Genomic DNA, 26156 nt, shown 5'->3' on the forward strand with positions numbered 1-26156 from the left:
TCTTTGAACCAATAAGCAAACCAGCATTGCAGAAGGTTTAACAAAAGTTTCTTTCTATTCTGCCAATAATATATATCAGGAAAGACCTTACTATTGTAAAGCAATGTACTAGGAGAGAAGCAATTCCCTGCCAAAGTCAGTAAGATGAAGCAAACTTTGTAATTAGAAGCCTGCTTTTTAAAAGAACTGTGTAGGCATGATGCCAAAATATGTTTGTGTGAATTGCTGCTATTTTCAAGATGCAGATTTGAAGATGCAGATTTGACTGGACAAATTAAATGACAGCCAGTGTGGAATTTGGAAACAAGAAGCACCAGATTGCTCCCTTCACCGCATCATAAACAGACTCACCACTTTGCCAAGCAGATTGTTTCCATTATAAATGAACATGGTGTTTGAATTGCATGCTCTTGATGCTGGGTTTTATCCGTGGATTTACTGCAAATTAAAAATTCCCTGCTTTCAGCTATAGGTGCCTACGTGGTGCTTCCTGCTAACTGCAGAGATAGCAGTCAGTACTGAAATAGGGAGCAGAGAGGCACAGCTGAAGGACACCTTCCACCCAGTTCCCCAGTTTGAAGTGAGGTTCAGGTGTGCAGAGACCATTCTTGGTAGCTGCTCTTGTAATCTATCAGCTAAATCTTGTGGTGCCCAAGGTTCCCAAATGCCCAGGCAGCTGCCTGCCCTGTTCATGCAATTTTCCCAAGCTTGCTGCAAAGCAGAAGGTCCTGCAAAGCAACAGAACCTGCTAATCTTGATAGAAAGGAAGAAAACCAGATGTCAGCTTTCTTCACAGCAGCTGTTCACATAGGTTTTTCCACCCCCCTTTTCTACAACCTCACTGCAAAGCTGTTCCTATCCAGCAGACGGCATCCAATCTGCCTGTGCTGTGCTGAGGTGCTGTGCCCAGAGCTGCACAGGGAACTGAGCCCATGGCCACCAATGGCTGGTGGAGCCTTTTGGGTCTTGAGAGGTGCTGCCCAGTTGTCCCCCCCAGGGATATCTGTCTTCTGAAGCAGCCCTGTGTCCCTGACTGCTCAACTCCAAAAGCCTTTCCACAGTGCTTCTTCCTCTCTGCACATCTGCTTTCTGTTCCCTAAATATGTTCCATTCCACTCCTTTTTCACTTGAATTGTGTCTTAATTCATTTTTCAGTCACTCTCCTCCTGCCCTTTCTGAGCCCTAAAAGGAGTTCTGATGGGCTTCTGATTTCCTACACTCCCCTCCCTTGCTGAGGCAGACACAATAAGGAGTATTTTGCATTCTGTAATTTCTAATTCAGGTGCAGAACACACAGTGTATCTCATACTCATCTCTTTAACCAGCACTGTACCAGCTGGGGGGAGGAGTAAAATTTTTATCTAACTGCTACTTTTCTCTTTCCTTATTGTCACCTTTAGCTATGTTTGCAGCTTTCTTCTACCTTGCAGGAACCTTGAAATAACTCCATACTAAAAAAGGATTTTTCTGTGTCCACCACTGGGAGTGGGAGTTTCTCAGGCTGCCATAGAAGCCACGCAAAAGCAACCCTGAGGTCAACTTCTGGGTGACAATTCAGTCATAGCTGACAAAACTCAAATCTCCACCTCCAGAGATTTGCCTCATGCCCTAAAGTTAAGCAGGAAAGCTCTGGCTCCTGCTGTGCCCAGTATTGCCTTGGGCCTAAACTTTGCCAGCCAGGTATGTCAGGACCCACTGTCCACTGCTGTAGTTTTTTGTTTTAATGGAGCAAGTACAGGACCAGCCCTGATGAGCAGTCCTTTGGCTTCTGTCCCAGGATCCAAAATGGATCTTTTGCTTAATTTATTTTATTTTATTAATTTTATTCATTATCTTAGATTAAAAATTCAGAACTATGTAAACCTAACCTAACTGATTTTAAGTTTCTGGGCTTGTTTCACACCTCCCTGTTTCTCTCTCTGCCTTTCTTATCCTTCAGTAACTTGGTGCTTTCTGTAGAAACTACTGCTTTCTCTCCCTGCAAGAATTTTTTTTTTTCTTCTATAAAACTTCTGCTTTTAGTAAAGGATTTGTTCCTGTCTCTCTGATAAATTTAACAGTATGTATATTTTTCCTCTAGTTTTTCTTTGATTTTTCTGATGCATTTTTGTTCACCTCTACCTTTGTTCTTTCAGTTTAATTTGTTGCATCTTAGCGTCAGCTTTTCTTCTCCTGACACTTTTTTTTCCCCAGGTGTGTCTGCATTCTAGTTTCCCACACAGTATTTCTCTCCTTGTATATAGGATAATATGTATATAACAAAATATAAATAATAGTAGGGAAATTTTCTACTTTACCATGTGAGACCACAATTTTCTTGCTATGGTTGATTTGATAAAAATAATACTCAAAGTAAATAAGAAATCTGATTATCTTTTTGCTCTAGAACTAAAAGCTTACAATTTCTTCCAGTACAAAATGAATATATAAATGAATGTGACATTTCTGGCCCTGAAATTTGTATGTAAATTGAAATGTGTACGTAAATTCTTTTACAGGAGAGAGAGCAATTTTACTGGAAGACAGTAAGGCTCTCACACAAGAAAGATTATGTCCAAAAGATCAGCTACTGTTATTTAAATCTGAGTGCTATTTGAAACTATGTTTTTTTCATTAATTTATAAAGCATTCAAAAGTTAAATTCACATTAAGGTACTAAAATACAGAAGTCCTGGATGCTAACTGTTACTTAGAATGTCAGCACTGCACCAGCCTTCAGAACTGGTCAGTCAAGAGGTCAGATGTTTTGAAGTACCACTGGATTATGCTGAAGTGAATGTCCTGGTCTGTCAGCTGTCCCCTTGTGCTACATTTCTAAATACATCTGATATCCTGGGCTTTGAGGAACTGGAATGAAAACATTCAGAACAAGGCATTAAGGACTGATGCTTTTTATTTAAATCACTCCTGACATTCAGTTAACTCATTTAAAATTGGATAGAATGTTTCTGTTATGTTTTACAAAGTAACATTTTAAGTCGTAATTTTTAAACTAGCAAATGAATTCAGTAAAATGAGGATATTTCAGGGGATGAGTGTTAAGTGCACACAAGCTGAATAGCTGCTTGGCATTGAAGATTTGATCAAATATGCAGTAAAATTCTCAGTGAGAATCTGTCATATCTTGGCATTGCCAGACATGGTAAGCTTCTGCATTTTTAATAGTTCTTAAACACTGAAAAATACTATCCTTTCAGACAAATCTACTCTGTGTATCATGAGTTCGGAGGAAGTTACAGTTGTTTAAAACAGACTGGAAACAATATAGTCCGTGTGAACACCATCTATCAGCCCAGTTCCATTGTCATGAACAAACCAGCAAGGAATATCAACACCATGTGCAGGATCTTTCCTGTAATCCTTCTGCCAGCCCCTGAAAGGGAAAACACAGCCATGGGAGTACTGAAGCAGAAACTACACTTGGACAAGGTAATCTTTCCAGTCTTTGCAAAGGACTTAATTATTTTTTTACCTCGTTACTATCAGTTCATTGTTTTTAACAATCATTGTGGCATCTGGTTTTTTGGGATCAGACCCAGGATGAATTTCAAGTATGGTGAAGTCAATGGGGTGGAAAAACTGTCCTAAAAATAGAAGCAAAAATTACCATTTCAGGCATGTTGCACATATTAAAAGAGAAACAAACAAAGAGAAACCCCAGAACTTGTACATTTCCATGCTGTTTTCCATATCCCCTTGAGGTTTTCAATGCATATGTAAACAGCAAGTTTTATGCAAAGCTGAACATATACCTATGGTATTATTTAATTTTTATAAAACAGAATTCTATGCACATAATCTTGATGTATGTTCCAACTTGTGAGTGCACAGTACCTAGCCTTTTCTAGGTACCCTTCAAGATATCCACACTTCATGTCTTGTCTATTCACTTGTATTTGTTACATACTTTCAAAGTCTTTAGGGTTTTTTAATCAAATAATGCATGTGTTGATCTCTGAAATTTTTGGATGTGCTTTTGTGATTATGCTCAGAACAAGGCTAGCATCTTAGGAATTTTCACACTGATGACAGGATTAGTTTTCACACTTTTGCCTGGGCTGGTGCAGAATGCTGCTGGTGCTTTGAGTGCTATAAAGAGCACAGATTTTAGATTACTTAAGTGAAGTATAGAAGCAAAGTCAAAGATGATGAAATTCTCAGGGAGATGTGAAGCCAGTGAGCTGTAACATAGTGTACCCACAGGCCACAAGGGCTTTTGCAATTTTCTTTCTATTTGCAACTCATAGCAGAATATATTCTCTGTGGAGAAGTCCTTTGGCCTGAGGAGACTGGAGCAGGAAAACATAAATAACATTCTGTCCTTACTCTGCTCTTTTTCCATTTTGTTAAAGCACTCCCCATGCCACATGGACCTAAAATATACAAGGACCTGGTACATATTGAGACTGAGAAGATTAAGTTTTCACCAGTTGAGGTTTTTTCCACGATGAGTTAACTTACTCACCCAAAACCATTTATTTTCCTTTACCTTATTTTGTAAGCGAAAATTGGAAGGCAAGGGGAAATGGCTGTTAGCTGGATATCCTCCAGTGGAGAATGCAGACCACCAAACCCTCCACACTGGCAGAAAACAGGGTTCAGTGGGGTCTAAATTTTGATCCCTGAATTAGCAGCTTGGCTTTCTACCAGAATCGAGAATGACAGCTAACATGAGGAGAGCCTCAGGTGATACAAGGCACTCTGTGATTTTAATATATGCTAGCAAATCAAAACTTCTTTTCTTACAAGGATGAACTAATTGAGGTTTGGCAAAGTTTGATGAAGAAAATGTGTACTTTCTCAGAGTGCTTGTACTTAGGAGAAAGGTGGTAAGATGTGAGATCAGACCATATAAGAGACTGGAGGAATTGTGTAGTAAGCAAAAAAAGTAAATCTGGGATTTAGCAAGATAAAGAGGCTTAAAGACACCAGTGAGGGCACTGGATGCTGGTGATTTCAGCAGCAGCAGAGGAATCTATAACAAGATAATATGTGAAGTCTGAGTCCAGAAGATTTTGCCAGAAATCTTGATATAGCAAATCAACATCATCTCAGGTTCCTCCACTATTTCATTTCAGACAGACTAAACACAAGATTCTGTCTATAAAGTATGTGGCCTCATAAGGAAAGACAAGCATGGAAGCACCAAATGAAGTCATACCTAATAATCCATGGGTCTGTTCTGACAGTTTATGGCTTTCCAAAGTATACAGTCCTAGGAAATCTTGGTGGAGAGGATGTTTCTTCCATACTTGGTGCAAAACAATAGCAAAGGAGACACCACTGCCCATTGAGAGCACCAGATTTTTTTTTCTGTTAATTATCAGAGTCAAACTGAGGAAAAAAAGAAAAACAACTTAAGGCATTTTGCTTCCCAGAGTTAACAGCAATAAGGAAAAACCTGAGAAGAAACATGTCCAGCAAACAAGCATGGCTTTATACATGGTTTTTAAAATAGAGGTTTTGGTGCCTAATTTCATCCATGTGAATCTGTGTGCATTCACAGACAGTCCAATACTCATAGTACATTACAGTGAAGAAGGTTCTGTAGTCTTTAAACTTTTCAGCAATGTTTCTACTAAAACTCATCCTTTAACAGAGAAATTAATCACAAATAGCTTTGTCATATGTAGATACAGGACTTCATGCTCAGTGTTAAAAAGGTTACTGATCCCTTTCTTGCCTGGATGCTACCTGACACCTTTTCCTTCTGCTTTTCAGAAAAGAGAACTGCTGAACTGTCTGAGTTAGTGCTAGGATAAAGGAGATTTGCTTCTGATTGTGTTAGTGGTGACATCAGTGTGGCTGCCATAATAAAACAGTAAGTGTGCTGTATGAATAACAGGTTTGCTCTGGTGTTCTTTCTGTTCCAGTGTCATGCATTGAGATGGTAAAAATTTTGTTCCAAGCACACAATGAAAATGGAGGGAGGATCAGATGCTGCCCATTCCTTTACTGAGGTTCCTTTGCACAGGTATAAATTATTCTGTAATAGATAAATCTGTAATAGATAATCTCATATGTCTGCTGACAGGACAAATTGTACCTTTCTATCCATTTCTTAAGATGGAGATTGTTTACATCATGATTATGTCTTCATTTGAAAAAATATGGACTATGTCTAAAGTTACTTTCTCTATTTGCAAGACACTGTTTCATTAAGCACAATACCAAATGTAGTGTTACCTTACTCATAGTAGCAGAAAAATCAGGGAAAAGTTTTCACTTATTTGAAGTGGAGGAATTTGAGTTACAGCAGTTACACAGTAAAGTAGAGAGCAGAATCTGTCAGGACTTGAATCAGTTTCTTTTGTGTATTCAGACAACAAATCTTAAAGGTGTATTATTGTTCAATGCTATAAAAAGTGTAGAAAGTCATAGAGAAGCCTTATATTCTTCCTGTAAGCCTTACCCTTCTTGTTGCAAGGTGACAGAGTCCAGCCAGGTGAAACCTGTTTTTTCATTGCCATTCTGAATTGTGATCTTCTCAGGAGTAACTGTCAGTCTTAAGTTCAGGTGCTTATTTGCAATGCCAAGTTTTCCAAAGTATGTGTTCTGGATCTGTGTTTCACTGTTTGGTCTCTTATCACCAATGAGTTCTCCATTGACTGTGATGCCTAATATAAAAAGGAAACATCAAGTATTACTTTACAGACAGGACATGATCAGTTGATATCAAGAAGTGTCATGGAAATTTAACAACTCAAGGAAACAAATATGAGTTAAAAATAGATTAAAATTACATCTGCATGTTTGTGTCAAAGTAGAATAAAGCACTGAGGGCTGTTCTGTGGATTTTCACACAGACAACAATCACTTTATTGAGAAAAGTTTAATAATTCCTAGAGCAGAAAGAATCAGTGATGGGCACAAGTAGCCTCTGTGACATCAGTCTCTTTTAACCAGGTATTTCATGAAATGTCCACCTAAGGGTTATTTTGTTGTTTGTACTATTACTCACAGAGACAAATTAAGTCTCTCAACTCTCACAGTGATTTTTCAAACAAATTTTAAAAGACTGTTTTGCTACAAGAAGTGAAAACACATTTATAGTATTGATACCCTACACCAGCTCCAGCAAAAAGGAACTCTTGCTGACTCTGAGGGGAAAAAAGCTTACACAGTATAAAAGAGAAAAAAAGCCTTTAAACATAAGACATCTTACAAGTGTCCTGATTGACTGTATTTAAAAAAATTAAAAACTCACCTGTAACTGGGTCATTTATTAAATTTAACACAGCACCTGGGTTTTCATTGATATTGAAACAAATGGCATCTTCTTTCTGTGGCACTGATATAATGAAGTGTGGATCTCCATCAACTGTAAAGGCAAATCACTGGTTTTTGTGCAGTGATACACAGGTTCAAAGCTCTGCATGAATATTTACCCATCCTCCCAAGGAGTGGTGGGGTCCCAGGGAAGCTGCTACCATCTCCCCAGAGTGAACTGCTTTTCCCCTCATTTTTCCCAGGTACATAGCATATATCCTGTGTCTCTTCACCACTGGAAAATGTAGCTCATGGGTTGTAGGTACAGGATGGCCACCTCTTAAGGGCTTATTTCTGAGGGCCATGGAAGTATTACTGAGGGCAGGAAATTCATCTGAATGAAAAGAGGCAGTTACAAACACAAAGTCTGGCAATGGGAGGGAAAACTAAGAAAATTATTGTATATAATCTCAGTGGCTTGATCTTTAAAAACATTTAGAGATGTTTAAAGTAAAATATTGGTCTCTTGGAAATAAAAAATGAATGCTTTTGCGGAAGGGAATTATCTAAAAGACTCATAAGATTTGTGCAATTTAGTCTTAAATACCCACTTCTGTTCTCTTTCAAAGCAGACACTACTCAAACTACTCACCACTAGTATACCACGAGGGAGGTGATGAAGTTAGATAATATGCTGGTGGATATGAAGAGTCTAAAGAAAAAAAAATATTAGAAAAAACTCACATCAAAATGGAATACTTACATACTATCTGCACAGTAAATGTGAGATGTCAGGAAGCTAATGTGCTAGGTATATTGCTCATTCTAGTCTAGTTTTTAAAGCATCTAGTCCATGGAATGACACCTGGAATGATGACCTTCAAATCAAACCTTCAGGATAGAGATCCTTTTCACTTGTACTATAAATTGATTTGAGGGTTTCCACAAGGCCCAAGTAATGAAGCTATAGGACACAAATGCATCTCTAAAGGATTAAGCTGTCTATCAGCAAAGAAATGCAACATCACCCACTGAAAACTTCTGAGAGTTTGATTTTTTTGTTCCAGAATTAAATGAAATCTTTCCAACAAACACTTAAGAAAAACTAGATAGAGAGAGAAATTAAGAGACACGGAGAGACTGAGACTAACTTCCAGAGCAAAAACTTAAATCTAACTCTCCCATTTCCAGGATTGCCCTCTGAAGTCTCAGTTACTCTCTCTCTTGACGAAAACAACTACTTTTTGTATAAAAAACTAAACATATTAATTTAGCCAGATTCTTAGATACACCCTTGCTTTATAGAATTCCAAAGGACTCACAAATTGGAGTCCATTCTTTGTTCTTGGGAAGCAGCTTTAAGGAAAAATGGTAGTTTGATGACCTGGCCTTTACTCCTTAAAAGCTGTTCAGCTGAAACTTTTACATCTGGGATTTTTCCACCTTTAAGTGTGCTTTTAGCAGTGAACAACATTTTAGCAGGAAGCAGAACTTGGTAGTATTTGTTAAAATACAGTTGTAAACCCAGAGAAGGCAGTTTCTGTCTCTCTGGTAATTTCAGTTGTCTGACTCAACATCCTCAGACAGATGCTGCTTCATTCAGAAACATAAAACAATGACTTACGCAGCAAAAGAGATGAGAGATCCTGTGCTGTGAATGAAACAAAATGTTGGTTTAGAGGTGAGAAGAATAAAAAAACAATCTCTCCCATTTTCTTCCTTCCACAAAAACTAACTCCAAAATCTTGTAATTATATATACATTTCTAAATATTAAGCTGTTTTGACTAGATTTTTTTTTTAATGTACTACTGCAGCAAAGCACAGAGGCAGACACTGCCCTGCTTTTCAGCAGAAATGTTACTTCCCCAGAGGCATGGAGTTTGCTTTGTAAGGGGGGACACACCCTGCTCTTCTCTAATCCCTTGTGCTACTGGGAATTCAGTAAGATTTACCCACCTGCTTCCACATTTTCCTAGTCTCCTACTCATTTTAGATCTGAAGCTATGGAGGGGTGTCTGAAAGCAGGGATTTGTGCTGGGGAAGCAGCATTCATAGCATCAATGAAGAGATCTCTCTGCATGAGAGACCCCACTCCAGATGGGTATCCAGGAGTCAACAGTGCAAGTCCTGGAGAGCAACTTACATGTACTGGGCCTGAATTTTGTGGCAGTGGGATGCTGCAGTTATCAGAGACAAGAGGAACCATGCTGAAAGTGGTATTTACAAACTCTTCCAACTGAAAAGTTTTTATCTCTTTATAACACAGTCTTGATTTATTCATTAAGGATTATATGACAATATGGTGCCCTAGATCAAGTGAGTGATGCAGGAAATCCATCCCTAACAGTTAAAAATATTAATAATAAGAAATGTACATACCATCAGCTGTTACCATGGGCAGATAAGAAGTAAAAGGAAGAAAAAAAGAAATTCACAGTTTCAGTTGCGAGATCAAACAGGAAGGATTCTGATCCTGTTATAAAACACATTCTAAGAAAAAATTTTAAAACTATTTGACAGTTCAACCCAAATATCTTCAGTATTTTACAGTTCCATTTCTTCCCAATTATACTACACAATATTTGTAGATGAAATATAAACATATTGAAAGTAAACAGCTGTTATGTGGGGCATCAAAACTGCAATTAATAATGCAATTTAAGAGAAGCTCTATTTTTAACTGGTTTATTGTTCTGCCATTTCCACATTGCAAAATGTTCCTTATTGGTTTTACTCTTGCAGTTTTCTAGGCATTTGCATTGTTCTGTTAATACTGACTGCATGATTCAGTAGTCCTGTTTGTGAACCTAGACTGTAAGGTGTATAAAAATTATTTTCTTTTTTTACACAGCAGGGGTGTTTTGATTATTTCCTCCTGTACTTTCTATATGCAGAGAGGATTTACTTGGAAAGAGGTTCAGAAAAAGGCCTTTTTTTACAAATACCTGGGAGGGCAAAGCAAAGAGCAGAAGATCACTCTGTGTGGATGCTATTTCTGTCAGATGTTTGGGTAAGTTTTTCCACCTTGCAGAGTCCAGCTGTGAACTTTAAAGTTGTTATGCTACATAGTGACTTGAATGCTAAAGTAAACATGAAGTGTCTGTTTGTCAGTACCTCATTATGATAGTTATGAAAAACAATTCAATTTTATAATTTGCATAGTGCCTGAAGAATTATTAAAAATTGAAGGGCATTTAGCAATTAATTGCTTTCAGGACCTACTCCAGTTGAAAGAAAAACCCCCTAGCCTTCAGTAAGCACCTCTGTTATGCTATAATTTTTTAAGTTACTGTGCCAGATTGAGGAGATAAAAAAGTTTTTCATCTAGAAGCCAGCAGAGAGCCCACACAGAGCCTTGGGGAACTTCTAGGAGCACTAAATGAAAGTTTGGGGAAAAAATAATGGATGCTAATAGAAGACATTGCAAAGAGACTTGGAGAGTTTTGTCTGACCTGTTGAGTGAGGGAGAGATGAGGATGGCCCAAACAACATGTATAGATGGCTTTGTATGGTGGCTTTGGGGTGCTCTGAGCAGGTGGCATTTGCCTTACTTTGCTTAAGAGAAATTGAGTAATTTTGTTTCACACAGGTCAAAGAGGCTGAGGCACATGAAAAAAGTGTGAGCAAGGAGTTAAAAATTAACCAAAATATCAGAGAGGTTGAGAACAAATTGTGCACTTTCAATATAATTGTTTCTCTTTCTGCAATGTATATGAATACTGTGTTTTACACCTATAGCCTCCACTTTTTTACAACCTGATGCATCTTGCACAAGAGCTCATGCAGATTTTCCCCTTTCATGTAGAAAAATGTTACTACATCTACTTCTAAGCTGAGGTGTGAAGAAAAATAAGTGATGTGAACTGAATTGAATTATAGATATATGGGATTAGAAATGCTTCTTTGGGTTTAGGTTTGGTGGTTTTGGGTTTTTTTATTGTAATAGTTTACATATTTAGCTTAAAATAAGCTTATTTTGAATATTATGCTTATTTAGTATTTTTCTTGTATGATTTGGTAGTGAAGGATGTTTTAATGAATTTTTCAATGAAAAGTAATTTTGCAGAAGCCATACAAGTGCAAGGCTTGAAAAGTATGTTTTTCAGATACATTTTTAAAACTGCCCACATGAAAACTTTTCTCTAGGAGAACATCAAAGGGGCACTTGCCTTCTCAAATTACATGAAGCTGTGAAAATGTCTTTACCTTCAATGGGTTTATCAGCAATCCCATCTTGATTGTTGTGGTCTTCTGGCTTTGTTACCACCATGGATGTCAGTGGTGTTACAAACTTGTATTTTAGTGAGAGACAAAGAGCTTTAGCTGTAAGATTCTCCTTTTCTTTTCCAGTAGCTGCAGTGCTGAATACAGATAGAGACTCTTAGTATCAGAGATTGCTAAATTACTCATTGAACACTGTATTAAACATCTCTGCAACTAATTTATCAATAAGAAGTATTTGTTGCAGTCAAATATGCAGTCAGATATTATTCTGGATATAATTACCGTTCCTCCAGGAGTTGTTCAATGGTGAGATAAGCCCAGAGCCTTTCAATGTAATCTCCAAATATATATTCTTGTTCTTGGAATGCTTTAGCTGTTTGCACAGCATCTTGTTGTGTAGTATATGACAGGATGTCATCAGCCTGTTAGAAATAAGGAAACTTCTTTCCTTAAGTGTTCTAAGTAGATAGGGCCTGCCAGAACCTCTCAAAATCAGGATCTTCACATCTGAAAATCTCATTAAATGGCCCTACACACCACTTGCCCAGGAAACTGTCAGTGTTGTATCCCATTTGTCCCATTGTTTCTGAGAAAGTTAGTAGTGCATGCTATAGGACATAATGCAGTTTCCAAATTCACATGGCATTTTGTTAATTAGAATTTGGCTACTCAGGATTTAAAGAACTTTGGTTATGATCCTGATTTCATATAGGAACACATCCAAGTGGATATATTGGCTAATTTATTAGTAAAGCATTACTTGTATTTGAAATAAACCTAATTTAATAAAATACATTTAAAGCATCACAGTGCATGGGGCATATATGCAGTTCATGGTATTTATCACAACATAATCTATAAGTTTTCGTTTTGTTTCTTGAATATCAGGGGCACATATTGTTACAGCATCCAGATCTGGAGAGGTACTTAGACCACTGGGTTTGTATTAGAAGCAGACTTCTGCTAGGTACACCTGATTGAGTTAGGCAAGTAACTTGCAGGTTTAAAAGCAATGACTTTGGCACATCTGTTTACTCACATGTGCAGTGACACATCCGCTCAGTGAACTAAAGAAATACCAGTAAATATTTTAAGTATTGCCAGCTTTGAACATTCAGATATTTTGTGTAGCAAGGAAATGCCTTACTTAAGTGAAAAAAAATCCATACTTACACCTTCACCTCTCACATCTACAGTCAAACTGTTTTGGTTGTTGTCTCTAAAGCGTCCAGCCACCACGACCTCAGACCCATGGTAGAAATGTTTAAAATTGTTTTTAGTTAGGTCTGATATCTCATTTTCTGGGTAGGTTAACTCCAGATCCATGAGCATGGGATTGGACACTTCATCATAAAACCCCTAAAGGATTAAAAAAAAAAAACCACACAAATGATGAAAAGCCTTTAACTATCATTATTTCTTTAATTCATAATTAGATCTGTACCCAGAAACATCCTGTGATTTCAGCAGTAAAACTAGAAGTGTATTTAAATAGTCAGTTAAATATGAGTGTAAGACCTAAAAATCTACAAACAGTTGAAATAAGAAAGGCCATGCAAACTCTTCAGTCTCACTAAGAGAGAGAAAAAATATCTGACAAGAACATGCTGTGGATGATGAATTCCATCAATGTAAATCAAGGCAACCCCAAGCTTCCCTCCATTTGATAGAACTAAGTTTCTAGATCTATTCCCTGCAGAGAGTGAAATGACAACAGAAGCCAAAGCAGACTAGGTATTTGATTTTAGTGGAGTTTGCAATGAAATCCAGTATGTAAATTATTTGGTAAATTTTTTTTGAATGGCTGCAATTGGAATGTGAGCTGTAAAATGAGTCAATTCTCTTGTCTATACATATTCTCATGCCTACAGAACTATAAAATGTTTCAGATTGGTGTATTATAAGATAAACCAGCTTGCAGCAAGTTCCTAAAAGCAGAAATCTACAGCCTCCAAGCCCTGTCATCCTTTTCTTCCCCTGACATAACATTACCTACGTGATTTTTGAGGTGTGGGAGATATAATGCCTGCAGCAATTCTGCTGCACACCAAAGTGTCTTCCAGAACTATAACTTGGGTCACCCTCTGCCAAGTTCTGAACCCCATTTCACAGTCCACAGTGTCTCCCTTTTATTGTCCTTCCACTTTCTGCTTATACAAGGGAAGGGAAAATTAAATGCAACTAATATTCTGATTAGTGGAAACTCTTTGAGTTTCTCAGTACCAGATTACTTTGGGATTTTGATTACTTCAGAGTGAAAATGTCTGTACAGTTATCTCAATTAATGCAGCTCTCATCTAATTTAAGTGGTGATTACTGTACCTGAAGCTGTAAAGCTGCATCAGAGTCAGGATAAATCCGACGAGCCAATCCTTTATTCTCCAGTGCCATCTTCTCCAGGAAGTTGTAGTCAACACCATAGCCAAAACCAAGATTGTATAAGGCATATCTACCTTCAATGGCTTTTTTAACATGTGTCTGGATTTCCTCAGTATTTGATATGCCTGCATCAAAGCAGAAAAAAAAAAGTCAAGTTTCTTCATAAATAGATTAAAATTATCAGAAAATAAAATGTGGCTGTGCAGTTAGTCATGGTCAGATTTCTCAGGAGGCGCTGGGGTAGGACTAGATGATCTCTAAAGGTCCCTTCCAACTCCTAACATTTTGTGATTCTATTATTTCCAAACAATAGCAGTATAATTAGCAGTATGATGCTGGTATAGTATCATTTAAATCATTGAAACACCCAGGTGTCACACATGGAGGCCAGTTTTAACTGAGCACTTTTTTGTGAGTTAATTCTAACCAAACTCTTCATTATTCCATGCAATACAAACTTACCTACATTTGGTTGCCCATCTGTTAACATGATGATTATAGAAGCACTTCTCTTGGGCACAAGGTTCCTTTCATAACCAGCATTCAGCATTTCAATTCCTCTCATTATACCACCATACAGATTTGTCACTGCAAAGCAGACAAAGACATTCAGTTTAAGGTCCGACTGTCAAAATAAAGGCCCTTTTTTCACTGGAATCTGATGAGATCTCATTACAGTATGAAAATGAAAGACTTGGGTTTGCAGGCAGGGGGGATGTTAAGATAGAAAAGGATTTTGGAAACAAAAGAGAAGATAGATGTCATGTTCTGAGGAAATTTCAACTTTAGGAGTGTCTCATCAGTAATGCAAAAAAAAAAAAAAGCTGTAGCATTGTGTTGACAGACTGAATTGATAAATTAACTTCCACAACGAGCTGTTGCTAAGTCCAGCAGAATACTTACTGCCACTGGTGTCAATGCTCTGAACAAAATTCCTTGCTTCCTCCAAATTCTCAGGAGTGGCCTTCATTAATGTTTCTTTCCAGATTTGTACTTCACTACCAAACAGTACAAAATTGAAGAAGTCATCTTCTGTAATGTCATCTAAGATTTTTAGAAGTGCTGTTCTTGTCTATAAGACAAAGGGATTTAAAATGTATGGTTCAACATTTAACGAAATACAGATTCTTACAGATTCTCCTTTATTAATCTCTCAGTATTTGAGTATTTTTGATATATATATACATATATATATATATATATATCACATATATATACATAATGTGTCATGCAAGAAGTATGAGCTGGTTCTATCCTTGCCAGTGCCTGTGTCTATTTCAGAGTAACTCTTGTGAAGTCAGCCAGCTGTAATTGCATCTGGTAAATCTTTGTAGCTGAGCAGAAAATGAGGTCTCCTATCATGGATTGTTGCTTACACTGAGTTAAGCTGGCATGGCAAACTGAAAGTGATGGGAAATGGGTAGGTACAGGTTGGTGGAGAAGCTCACTCCCAAGTGAGCATGGATATTTTGATGCAGCACCAAAACCTGAAAAATCTGAGTATTAGCTTAGGAAGAGGAGTCCTGTGAAAAAAAGCTGCCACTTCCCAGAGGAGACAGAATGAACAACATAGGTAATGCACATAATACTTTATGCACATTTAAATTTTTTTAACTGTCCAGAACATATGACAGAGCTCTCTTGAAATGAGAGTTTTGGAATTATGACACTTAGAGTAGTAAACGTAGCCTAAATGTATAGAATTCAGTTCAACAGTAGCACTTCAAACTAGCACCTATGGTACTGAGTGTTAGAGAGAACACAGCATAAACCAACTTGGCTCAGCTTAAGCAGCACACATGAGCTATAAGTCTCCATGTCCCTATTGTCACAGCAGAGGCTCTTCCAGTGGGGCTCTACTTACCTGCTGGATTTCTCTTCCTGACATGGAGCCACTAATATCTATTACAAAAACAACATTCTTGGGCAACTTTGGAAGATTTGATGGTGCAAAGAAGTGTACAAAGTAGCCATTGACGATCTGAAAATTAAAAAGTAAAAAAAGTTTAAAAAGGCTTTTGTGTATTATAAAATGGAAAAAAAGGAAATTACATTCAGTTAGTGTCTAGCCTTTGAGTGGACTACCAGGCTTTAATGGCCCTGATTTTGGTGAGGTGGCCCTCACCTCTGTTTGCAGGCTCAGGAGCTCCTTTCAAGCCAAGCCTGGATCTTTAGTCCCTGCCTGAGCTACACTGTAAGAATACTTTTCTCCAGCTGTGTCACAGGCATCCCTGTTCCTATCCACGGACCCCACTGATCTGGATCCTACACTGCAGACTACTTCCCACCTTGATCTTGGGCTGCCTCATCACCACACACTTGTCTGATGACCTGGACTCTCAGTTGAGTCTGACTGCCAGCTCTGGGTCTGCCTTGCACAGGTACTGTGAGGAGTGGGCTTGTGGCTGGGGAAGTTGTCACACTCAGCTCCTTGTGCTCTTGTCCTTCAGGGAACAGTTGACCCCCACTGCTCCCTTTACTTTGCAAGCTAAGCTGTTTAATTGTTAAAAATTTCCAGCTGTCAGATCTACCTGCAAATTATCTGGAGTGGTTCTCTTCACATCATATTTTACAGTAAAATCCCCATCCAGGACAGACTGTGAGCAGTTTGCACAGGTTCGCTGCTGATCAAGAGTTGGCTTGAAAGAGATGTGTCCCTGGAAAGAAAAGCTTTCATTAGCTCTGAACCCCAATAGCTGGGAATTTTCTATAGATCACAGAAGTTTGCATTTTTCTAAAACTAGTATATTGATATTAGCAGACCTGAGAATAACCTGTTTTATCAGATTAGGTATTAGTTTGTATCCATGCATATTTATATATTTATTGATGAGTAATTGATATGTGAAGGCTGCTATCTCAGAGCCTTCTTCAGATGTTTATTTCACCTTCTTCCCTGCTCTCCACTCTGAATGACACCTTTGATGAGGCTGTTGGGCAGCCTGTGTATGAGGAATTCTACACCTCCATAACATGGAAAAATTCACTTCTGACTCAGTTCTTTTGTGAGAAAGTCTTATCAGTATCCAGGTTTCCAGCTACTGCTGTGGGACGAGGTCTGGGTACAATACCATGGTAACAGCTGAGTTGCTTCTGATCTGCACAGAGATGGCCTTCAATTTGGAATTTAGAAGTTATTTGCATAGACAAGCTTTTTACTGTATTTTCTTTGTTTTTTCCTCTCACTTCCATTGCTAGCACTACAGTACAGACATTATTATTTCAGAATTATAACTGTAATAAATTATGGAATGCAGTAGTCATTATACCTTTTTATCTGAAAAAGTTTTTTTAATGATATTTTGTAGATCATTGGTGATGAATGTTCCTTCTGCTTCCAGGTCAGTGATACCCTGAGGTTCAAAGATATTTACTTCAATCTGAAATATCAATAGAAAATTCATTGTCATTTATTACACCACAATATCTCAACACAGCTGTTTTCAGGAGGATCACCAGACAACTACAGATGTGACAGGTATTTTCATAAAAGCAAAAGAGATGTTGCTATTCATAATGGTAGTCCAAATCCACACTTGTGGGGCACTCCATCAGCCAAGCAGGCCTTTTTATACATGGAAGTTAAAAACAAAGCTAGAATCAAAAACCCAAATCTTAGTGGAAACATAATTTGTTTGAAACTTACACACTGGAATTTTGTAAAATGTAAATAAATACTCAAGTCCTTCAAAAATATAACCCAGCCATTAGCTGTGAGTTGTGCCCAGCTTTGAGCTATCTTTCAGTATGCCTTCTATCATGGTCTCTTTAAAATAATGCTGCAGAAGCTCTTACAGATGAGTACAGATGAGAGTTTTGTAATGAATTTTACATAGCACTTTCTAGGCAGACAAAGGAGAAAAACGTTGCCTGAAAGCTGGGGCTTAGGAAGGCACTTTCTGGGCATACAGAGGAAGAGAACTTTTTCTTAGAGCTGGGTTTTAGCAAGGGAGATAGGAGTGAGCAAAGATAAGTTTTAGAACATAAAAGCTGCAGACTTCTAGAATGCAATTAATGTAGCACTGTAATTTAAGATTATGTATTTTCAAGCTGGTAAGAGAATGATGTAGTTTATGCTATCAAGGCATTTATAAAAGCTCCTAGTCTTCTATTTTACCCCAAGCCATCATAATAGCTTTTTCAGGTTTCCATCTATCTTTTCATCTTTTATCATCTATCTTTTCTCAGTAGCTGAGCTGATTTGCCAGGCTTACAAGTTTACCTGCACTAAAGCTGGTGTGCACTCTCCATGTGACTCATTACAAATATTATCCTGGGCATTTTGGTCACCTGTGAGCCAGTGGCAAAGACCACAGAATCACACAGAATGTCTTTGGTTGGAAGAGACCTTCAAGATCATCCAGTCCAACCTTTGACCATGGCTCTCCACTTCCAAGAGATACACAGAATTTCACCATTTCTTAAGTTACAGTCCAGTTTGATACAATCTGCCATTTACCTCAAAATCTTTGACAAGCTGCTTTGGTTTTACTTTGATGAACATCTTGTATTTTCCAAACCGTCGCTTCAGCAGTTCCTCATATGTGAGTTCAAAAGTGACTTTGCTGGCTGCTGCAACGTTGACTGAGACAGTGAATTTTTCTGTTTTTCTTCCTGAGGCTCTGTGTTTAAGTGGGTAAGAAAAAGAGTATCTTTATCCTCTTCCACAATGTTTATAGTTTGGTTTAGTGAGCCATAATTTTCAAAAAGGAATAATACAAAGATGGGAATTTTGTTCTATTGCTAAAATCATATTCATACAGTAGAATTTATTCCAAATTCCCTGTGACTTTAATCCCAGGAACAGGTCAACAAGTCAGAAAAACAGTCTTTCCATAATTGCAGATACTGCCTGCATAGTCAGAAGTTTTATTTCCTTTTTATAATTTACGCTACAATAACTCTAACTTAATGATTGTTCTTTGGTTCTGTAAAAAACAAACTTCAAAAGTACACCAGAACAAAGTATTTCCAATCTCACAATTTGCTCTGGACTGCTGGTGTGGAAGCCACATGAGATGCCATTCTTACCTGACAAGACCAGCAGTCTGCCCCTTTGAAACAGCCTTCTCATACTGCTTTTTTGCAACTTCTTTTTCCTTTATAGTTCCAGGATAAGTGACACCATCGATTGTCCTGCAGATGAAAAAGTTCTGCTTTAGCTGGGTGGTTTGCACCAATACCTGAAACATTTCTACAGGCAGTTCTCCATTTATTGGTTGGTTTACTAAACAACACTTTCAGGAATCTGTATTTCCCAGATTTGTGGAATTCCACTGAGGCCAGTCTTGTCAGTGAATTTAGCTGGAATCGAGAGCTCTGTGCTCAGTATCTTAAGATAATCTAAACTGAATTTTAATTTGAAAATTACTTAGATCAAAACTGATAGTAACAGTTACATCTGCCATATTCCTACACTGCAGCATCTTTACAATCTCATCTGCTGGCAAGACAAGTCTCTGGATGAGACTCATCTGTCCAAAAGTAGCTGTCTGTAGCTGAACATTTCATCCTTAGACTCCTTATGACATTAAACAGGCATTTCTCATAGGGGATTCTTCTCATCCTATAATAAAAGTTCTAGTATGCATTAAGAACACTTGTGCCTTAAAAGCTACTGTTTCTTTTCACTGAAAATGAAACAGGTGTAGTGTGATTAGCAGAGGTGGACATGTTTAAACTCACCTAAACCTCATAATGGTGTGAGAATTGCATATTATTGCAACTAGCAGTATGTGGAAGAATCACTGTTTCCTGCACTTCATTCCCCTGTGATTTTTTAATGAAGAGATAAAGCTATACTGCCATCAGGGAACTTAAGTAATGGTTTGATAACATTAAGTAAGTGATACTGCTAAAAGGTAAATGGATCTCCAGAGAAGATCCCCCACATTCCCTAAGGTCCATGATGATGAACAGAAATAATTGAAAATTAGTAATCTTTTCTACAGATGTACCAATGTTTGCCTCTCTCCAAGTATCTCACATGTTAATTGATAAACCAGAAAATTATCCAGGAGGCATTGAGAAATCTATCAAATGGCAAAGTAAAAACGAACATTTGGGTTCAGTTTCTCCCCTTGCATTTGCAGTTTTTCAGTCTTCTCTAGTGATTTTGTAAAGGTTACACACATGCTGAAGTTGGTAATGAAGGCTGTCTTAGGGAGGTCAACATCAAAGAAGACTTCCTTGTGCACATTTCCACGATTGACAGCTCTGCTGGTGATGACATTGTGGGCAAATCGGGAAGTTACTTGACTGTCAATTTTCATGCTATAGATTTCTATCCCATTGACAACCTGTAGATTGAAAAATTAAAAAGAAGTCAAAAAAAAAAAAGTTAGATGTCACACTGATGGGCAATATTTATAACCTTTGACACTCTTATATGAAGTTCCTAATGAGAAGGTGAAAGCATAGGTAATGACAGATATGACTCCTTAGGCAGCTCCACAAAACTCTGTCTGGTTGATTAAGAAATGTCCCCAAATAACCAAAGCATTGAAGCATTGGTGGAGTCCAGGTGCCAGGTAGAATCAGTCTCAGAGATGAGGTGTCCTGCCTTCCTTAGAAATAACTGCAACATAAAATGAAAGTAAAAATAAAACCAACACAGAATGGATGTCTGTTAAAGATACAGAGGTGACTTTGAACATTGAACTTTGCTATTTACTTAAATACAACATTAAAAATAATTTCTTCATTCTCTTGTCTTGTCCAGGAGTTTCCAGGAGCTTGGAAAGGAACTGTGTACTTAGTTCTACTGCCTAAAACAAGCAGAACACTTGGAAATACCCATTTGCTCACACTGGACCCACAGAAACACGTGACCACAGTAAGAACATTCTTGTCACTATAAATCTCTCTCTGTAGCCCAGACAAAATCAAACCTTACTCACCAAGTCATTATCAGCATTATCAGCATTTCGCTTCTGTAAAGAGAAAAACAGGGAAAAAATCATAACTATGGCAGGAAAACTATATTTAGAAACAAATCACTTACAACCTGTGTAGTTATCTTCTGCTTCCAAGTCAAAAGAGAAGTGGTGCACGCTTGAGAAAGGTCCTCATTAGTAAACTGAAGTAAATTTGAGGCAAGAACAAGTAAGGTCCATGAGGCAGGTTTAATTATTGGGCTCATAGCATTCCCACATTTGTTGAGGCTTTTGGTTTTCATTTGATGTTAGTCCACCTTAAATACTGTGGGTTTGAAAGGTGAGTTAAAATTTGAATGTTGCTGATTTTGTATTTTGTTCAAGTGGCACAAAAAGAAGTTATCCTTTTTTAGGTTTAAAACAGTAAGGGATCTCCTGAGAGATGAGGGGAGACCTGATGAGGAAAAGAAGCTTGAATACTCAGTGCCATTTATATTTAAATGTCTAAAGACTAAAGAACACACTAAAATCTGCTTAATACTGCTTCCTTGAGTATAAATGGGCTGTGTGATGACATCAAAGTAAGAACAGAGTATCTTGTACTGAGGGTTACACCTTTTTCTTGGGAGGACTTGGTTTGGGGTCCCGTGCTATATATTTTGTCTATTCAAACTAATTCTTCTTTGGAAGAAAAAAGGGTTTTGTATCAAAGCATATACAATGAGTTTGCATATTTCCTTTCTTCACATCTAAACTATCAGGCACATTCACCCCTGCACTCTTTACTTTTTCACCCCATAAGCCTCTCATTCTACCATGAAAGGTAAGATGATAAGCAAGGTAAGAATGTAAGCTGCAGCTTACAGAGAGGAGAAGTGATCACTATGTATGAATGGCTGCATGGAGGGGAAAAAGAAGCTCCTAGAACTTTTTTTTTTTTTATTATTAACATATATTCTCTCAGAGTAAGGGCAAATATCAGTTTGTAAATGATGTAAGGGCAAATATGTACAAAATATCAAGTACTCTTTTTTTGAAAGAGAGAATAGACTTCAAATATACTTACTGAATCATCTTAAAATAACTGCTTGTGTAACTCCATTCCCGTAAGCTCAGCTGCAAACACCTTATCTCTTTTGGCTCAGAGAGCCTCATGGGTCACATTCTGTGCAAGCATGTTTACCTGCTCCACCAAATAGAGGGGGTGAAGACAGTAAAGTATCAAGTCAGATACACATCTCCTGTACATTTAAGGCTTTTTTTTTACCTTTCACAGCTAACACAGAAGGTTATTTTTTGTTTCTTTTGAAGGTTTGTTTTCAAGACATTATATTAAATATATGGTAATACAAGGTTTTTGGGGAGGAGGCTTCTCAACTTCTGTAAGAGTCTGGCCAAAAAGTCTGTGTAGGTTTCTTTAGGTTCATCATTTTAACTGTAATTGACATAAAGCTGATCTCTGTGCATACATCTCTCCTGCTTCACAGTGTGGGCTTCTTTTAATGCCTATATAGAATATACACCAGTTAAAATCCTTCTTTTCTAAACCTGAAATTATCTTTTCTATACCTATATTGCCACAAAGGCTAATAATTTCTCCCTACAAAACAGGAACTGAGTTATGGACCCTGGGAAAATGAAAAGTGGGAAGCCACTGAAATGTCAGGGTTTTCTGGCACAAACCTTTCCTTAAAGTGGAATTACCAAGCATTTTAAGAATATACAAAACTACAAAAATGTGTTCTTTAGTTACAAATTCTGCAATTCTGACAACTACCCCCTGAATTAACAGATTGCCTGCATTTAACTTTTTCAGAATTGCTGCTGTGCACACTCTTTTATCAGAATTATGGCTTCTATAGTAGTTTTTAAAAAGTTACGTTCTGGTTATATAAATATTATGGGGGATACTCTGTCAAAAATATCTCAGTGAAAGGTATCAGTTGCTTACATCCTTGGGCTGATCTTTAATGGAGATAGTTAAATCCAGCTGGAGAGTGTCCTGAGCTGCCTGCTCCAGCTGACCCTAATTTGTGCAGGGGAATGGACTAAGTGACTCCATGAGTCTGCAATGGCTTTTTTTTTTTTTTTTCCTTCTCATTTTTAATGATTCACTTTGATGTAGCCAGAGACCTCACTGCCACCAAGGTCATTTTAAGTTATGTGAACAGAAAGTGATAGTGTCCCATTAAAAATTGTGATGTGCTTCTGGACCAAACTGAGATTCTGCTATCCTCTGCCTTGTGTAATTAGTAATGGGATCTTTCCATAGTATTTCCACATATTTGCCAATTGCACTAATTACTATATTTTTTTTCCAGTTGAATAACAGTAATAAATTCTGCTTTTGTTTAATACTATTTTCTTTGGCAACAGCAAAGAATATAGGTGTGACAATTTGTGTAGAAAAAGGAGAGAAAGAGAAGAGGAAAAAAGCAATTTGAACTCCCAAAAACACAGGGATGGAAAAGAGGGCTCCCACTACAGCATTTGCTGAAAGAAGCTCTGCTTTTACAGCTTGGGACTAACCCACAGCATGACTAAAAGATTGAGCAAAAACTTTACTGTTACCTCCAAGTGGCCTCCAGGAATTCACAACACTGAACATATTTGTGTGGATCCCTAAGTACTACATGGGGAAAATAAGGCATGAAAACTATTTCTGAATCTGCAGCAACATTGAAGATTTCATCATCCCAAGTGATGCTAATTGTAAATCCACAGAACGACAGCATTGTTCTGGTTGGAAAAGACCTTCAAGATCATGGAGTCCAACCATTAACCCAAAGAAGAGACCATGATGCAGCAAAGTTATGAGAACTCATCCTCCTCCCGAGCTATGTAGATGTCTTGCTACAAAAGCCTATAAAAGGAAGGCTGAACCATCACTACCCATCCTTTGAATGCTTTGAATATGTAGTTCTAGGGGTAATTTTTAATCTGGAAAAAGCTTCCCACGCTGAGTAGCTGAGTGCATAGGAACAAGGTGTACAAGTCCACTTAGGGATCTTTTGATTTGGGTTTTTGTTCAATTTTCAGCAGATCTGGGTCTGACAATTGGGCTTTAAAAAAAGCTTTGACAGCTTGGAGCTCACCAGCCAGCCAGACTCCAGCCATGCTTCATCACACCTCCCTGGCATGATACTTGCTCACAGGAGCTGAGACATAGGTGGGGAGTGAGACTTTCCCACAGCACAGCAATCACCTCCATTTCAAACAAGTCACATTTGCAGCAAGTGTGTAACTGGGAGAATCAACCAACTTGTCTGTAGCATTCTGCATGTACAGATGGAGCATGGCACAGAGCTTTGGCCATTTCCCTTTTAGAAAGGATTTAGCATTCCACGACAGGTAGAGAACAGGTAGTAGTCACCAGGAGGGAAAAGCTACATAATATCTCGTCCACATAATGGTTAAGTAACAGGAATCCAAGGCATCTCCAATTTGCAGCAATAAATCTCAAGCAGAATTTTAAAAGGTATGTTACTATCCTTAGTTTCAAAGAAAAAGTCTTTACCAAGACTGTAACCTAATCAACAGAAATTTACTGTGAATTGCTTTGTCCTGTTCTATCCATGAACCTACTACTCTCCCTAAGGAGATCTGCCCTGTGTAACTTTTCACAGTAAGTACTGAGAGGAAAACAATTTATTGAGGTGAGTAGAAGCACCCAGCAACTTAACTGATGAAAATGAGGCAGAGCATCAGGAAGTGCTGTCTAATGCAGAGATGCACTCAAAACCAGAATATGCTTACATTCAAATCTTTTGAAAAAAACCCTACAATGTCACTTGGATAGTGGATATATTTATCTGGCTATCATGTTGCATCTCTGTTTTCTTCTTTTTGGAGGTAGCTTTTCATTGGTATTTTGCATTGCTTTACAGATGGTATAGTCAGCTTCCTGACAGCTCTGTTTGTTTTACATATTTAAAGACAAGACCACTACAACATTTTACCATTATGTGGTGATGATAGGGAAAATAGAGGAAAGTGATACTTTTGAATAGAGAGATAGGAGAGCTTCTTCAGAGCTGATCAGAGGTAAAGTACTCTGAGTCCCATGTCTGATCTTGTGTTCACTGGCAGCAGAGAACACAATGCTCCTGGTGGCAGTACTGTATTGAACTCTGATCAAATGGAAGTTAACCTATAAAGAATGGGAACACCATACAGGGTTGATTACTTACCTTGAAGTTTCTGACATGTGTTACCAAAAAGTCTGATGATGCAAAGGCAGGAATCAATAATAAAATGTAAAGCAATAGATTGTTTTCCATTTTGGAAAAAACTAAGTTCCAATCTGAACGAAATATATAATGCTTTGTTTACTGAGTGTTAATAAATAACCCATTGTGAAAAGTGGGATTAAACATTAGGTATCCAGGAAAAATCAAATGCTGAATTTTGAATGTGTCTGATCTGCAGAATCCTGTTACAGAATTTACAGCCTGTTCCAGCAGTATCTCTTCTATGTCACAAACTCAACAGCGAACACAGGAACTGAAATGGATCTCTGCTCCACTCACCTCTTCCAAATGAAAACCATCTTTGTTCCCATACCTGTCTAGAGGCTCTCCATGGCTCAGATTTATTGCAGCCGTGAGAAAAGTTGCTGCATCTTAAACACACTTCTGCTTCTCTTCAAACACTGCCTCCTGCAGTCCTGCAGATCACTCAGGAACCTGATTTGGTACCATCACTTAACACCAGTCCTGACAGTCCAGAACCCCTGTGTTACACGCTTTCCTAACCATCTTTGTGGCTGAAGCCCAGGCCTTAGGGTTTTGCATCTTGCACAGTCCATACCCGTTCAGTCTCCTCCTTGCTTTGGAATCTTGACCTCATTAATTCTCTGATCTTTTTAGCTAATTTCATTTCCTTTGTTGCATGAAACTTTGAGGACTGGGAATAAGATGCTCAGTGGTAGCAGTATTACATCTGATTTTCCCCAAGAGCAGGGAAATGAATTGAGTGAAAGGGAAATTAAGAAGACTGTGAAGAACCAAATGGATGTGAAGAGAACGCTGTCACTTTATTTGGTTTGGCACATGTGTCCTGCTTGCCCCAGGGCTCACTCACTGCCAGGTGCCAGGTTGCTGCTTACTCTCATGTCTTTTGGTTTAATGAATATCTTGATGAAGGCCTTTCCAGCAAATCTAATGTGCAGCAATTAATGACGGCAACACCATTCAGTTCTACTGTGCCAAAATGCCCTGACCCTCATCATTCTAAAATAATTTCTTTTTGCTTTCATCAGCTGAAGATCATTCAAAGTTTGTAGGTCACTGGAAAGTAAAACACTGACTATGCACTTTGTTTTCTTTAAACACAGAGCATATGTGTTTTTTCGCATTCAATTTTACAGGGTATGGGGTATTTTCTGTTTTTCCTGCAGTCAGCTCTCTGGGGTGTGCAGCCACGAGAGGGATGCAAGACAGGCTCAGGAGCACCTCTGAAACCAGTC

The 26156-nt window shown here is 38.0% G+C and overlaps 1 protein-coding gene and 1 long non-coding RNA gene across 2 annotated transcripts; one reads left to right on the forward strand and one right to left on the reverse strand.

The window, feature by feature from the left end:
- Positions 1–2875: 2875 nt before the first annotated feature.
- Positions 2876–25022, reverse strand: LOC139801455 (inter-alpha-trypsin inhibitor heavy chain H3-like). The gene is made up of 20 exons (XM_071755699.1): positions 24880–25022; positions 20714–20746; positions 19947–20113; positions 18846–18950; positions 18274–18436; positions 17084–17194; positions 16346–16471; positions 15679–15795; positions 14718–14886; positions 14277–14402; positions 13758–13939; positions 12609–12794; positions 11718–11857; positions 11394–11572; positions 7862–7921; positions 7208–7321; positions 6413–6617; positions 5162–5334; positions 3473–3584; positions 2876–3373 (listed from the first exon to the last, which is right to left on the reverse strand). The coding sequence occupies exons 1-20, from the start codon at positions 24967–24969 to the stop codon at positions 3244–3246; spliced, it is 2688 nt and encodes an 895-aa protein (XP_071611800.1). The 5' UTR covers positions 24970–25022; the 3' UTR covers positions 2876–3243.
- LOC139801456 (uncharacterized) lies at positions 3304–10195 on the forward strand. Its single transcript, XR_011728209.1, has 4 exons — positions 3304–3429; positions 5874–5974; positions 8797–8890; positions 10063–10195. It is a non-coding gene; the product is annotated as an uncharacterized lncRNA (long non-coding RNA).
- Positions 25023–26156: the final 1134 nt, after the last annotated feature.

The sequence above is a fragment of the Heliangelus exortis genome, chromosome 12 (assembly GCF_036169615.1).
Source record: "Heliangelus exortis chromosome 12, bHelExo1.hap1, whole genome shotgun sequence".
Taxonomy (NCBI): domain Eukaryota; kingdom Metazoa; phylum Chordata; class Aves; order Apodiformes; family Trochilidae; genus Heliangelus; species Heliangelus exortis.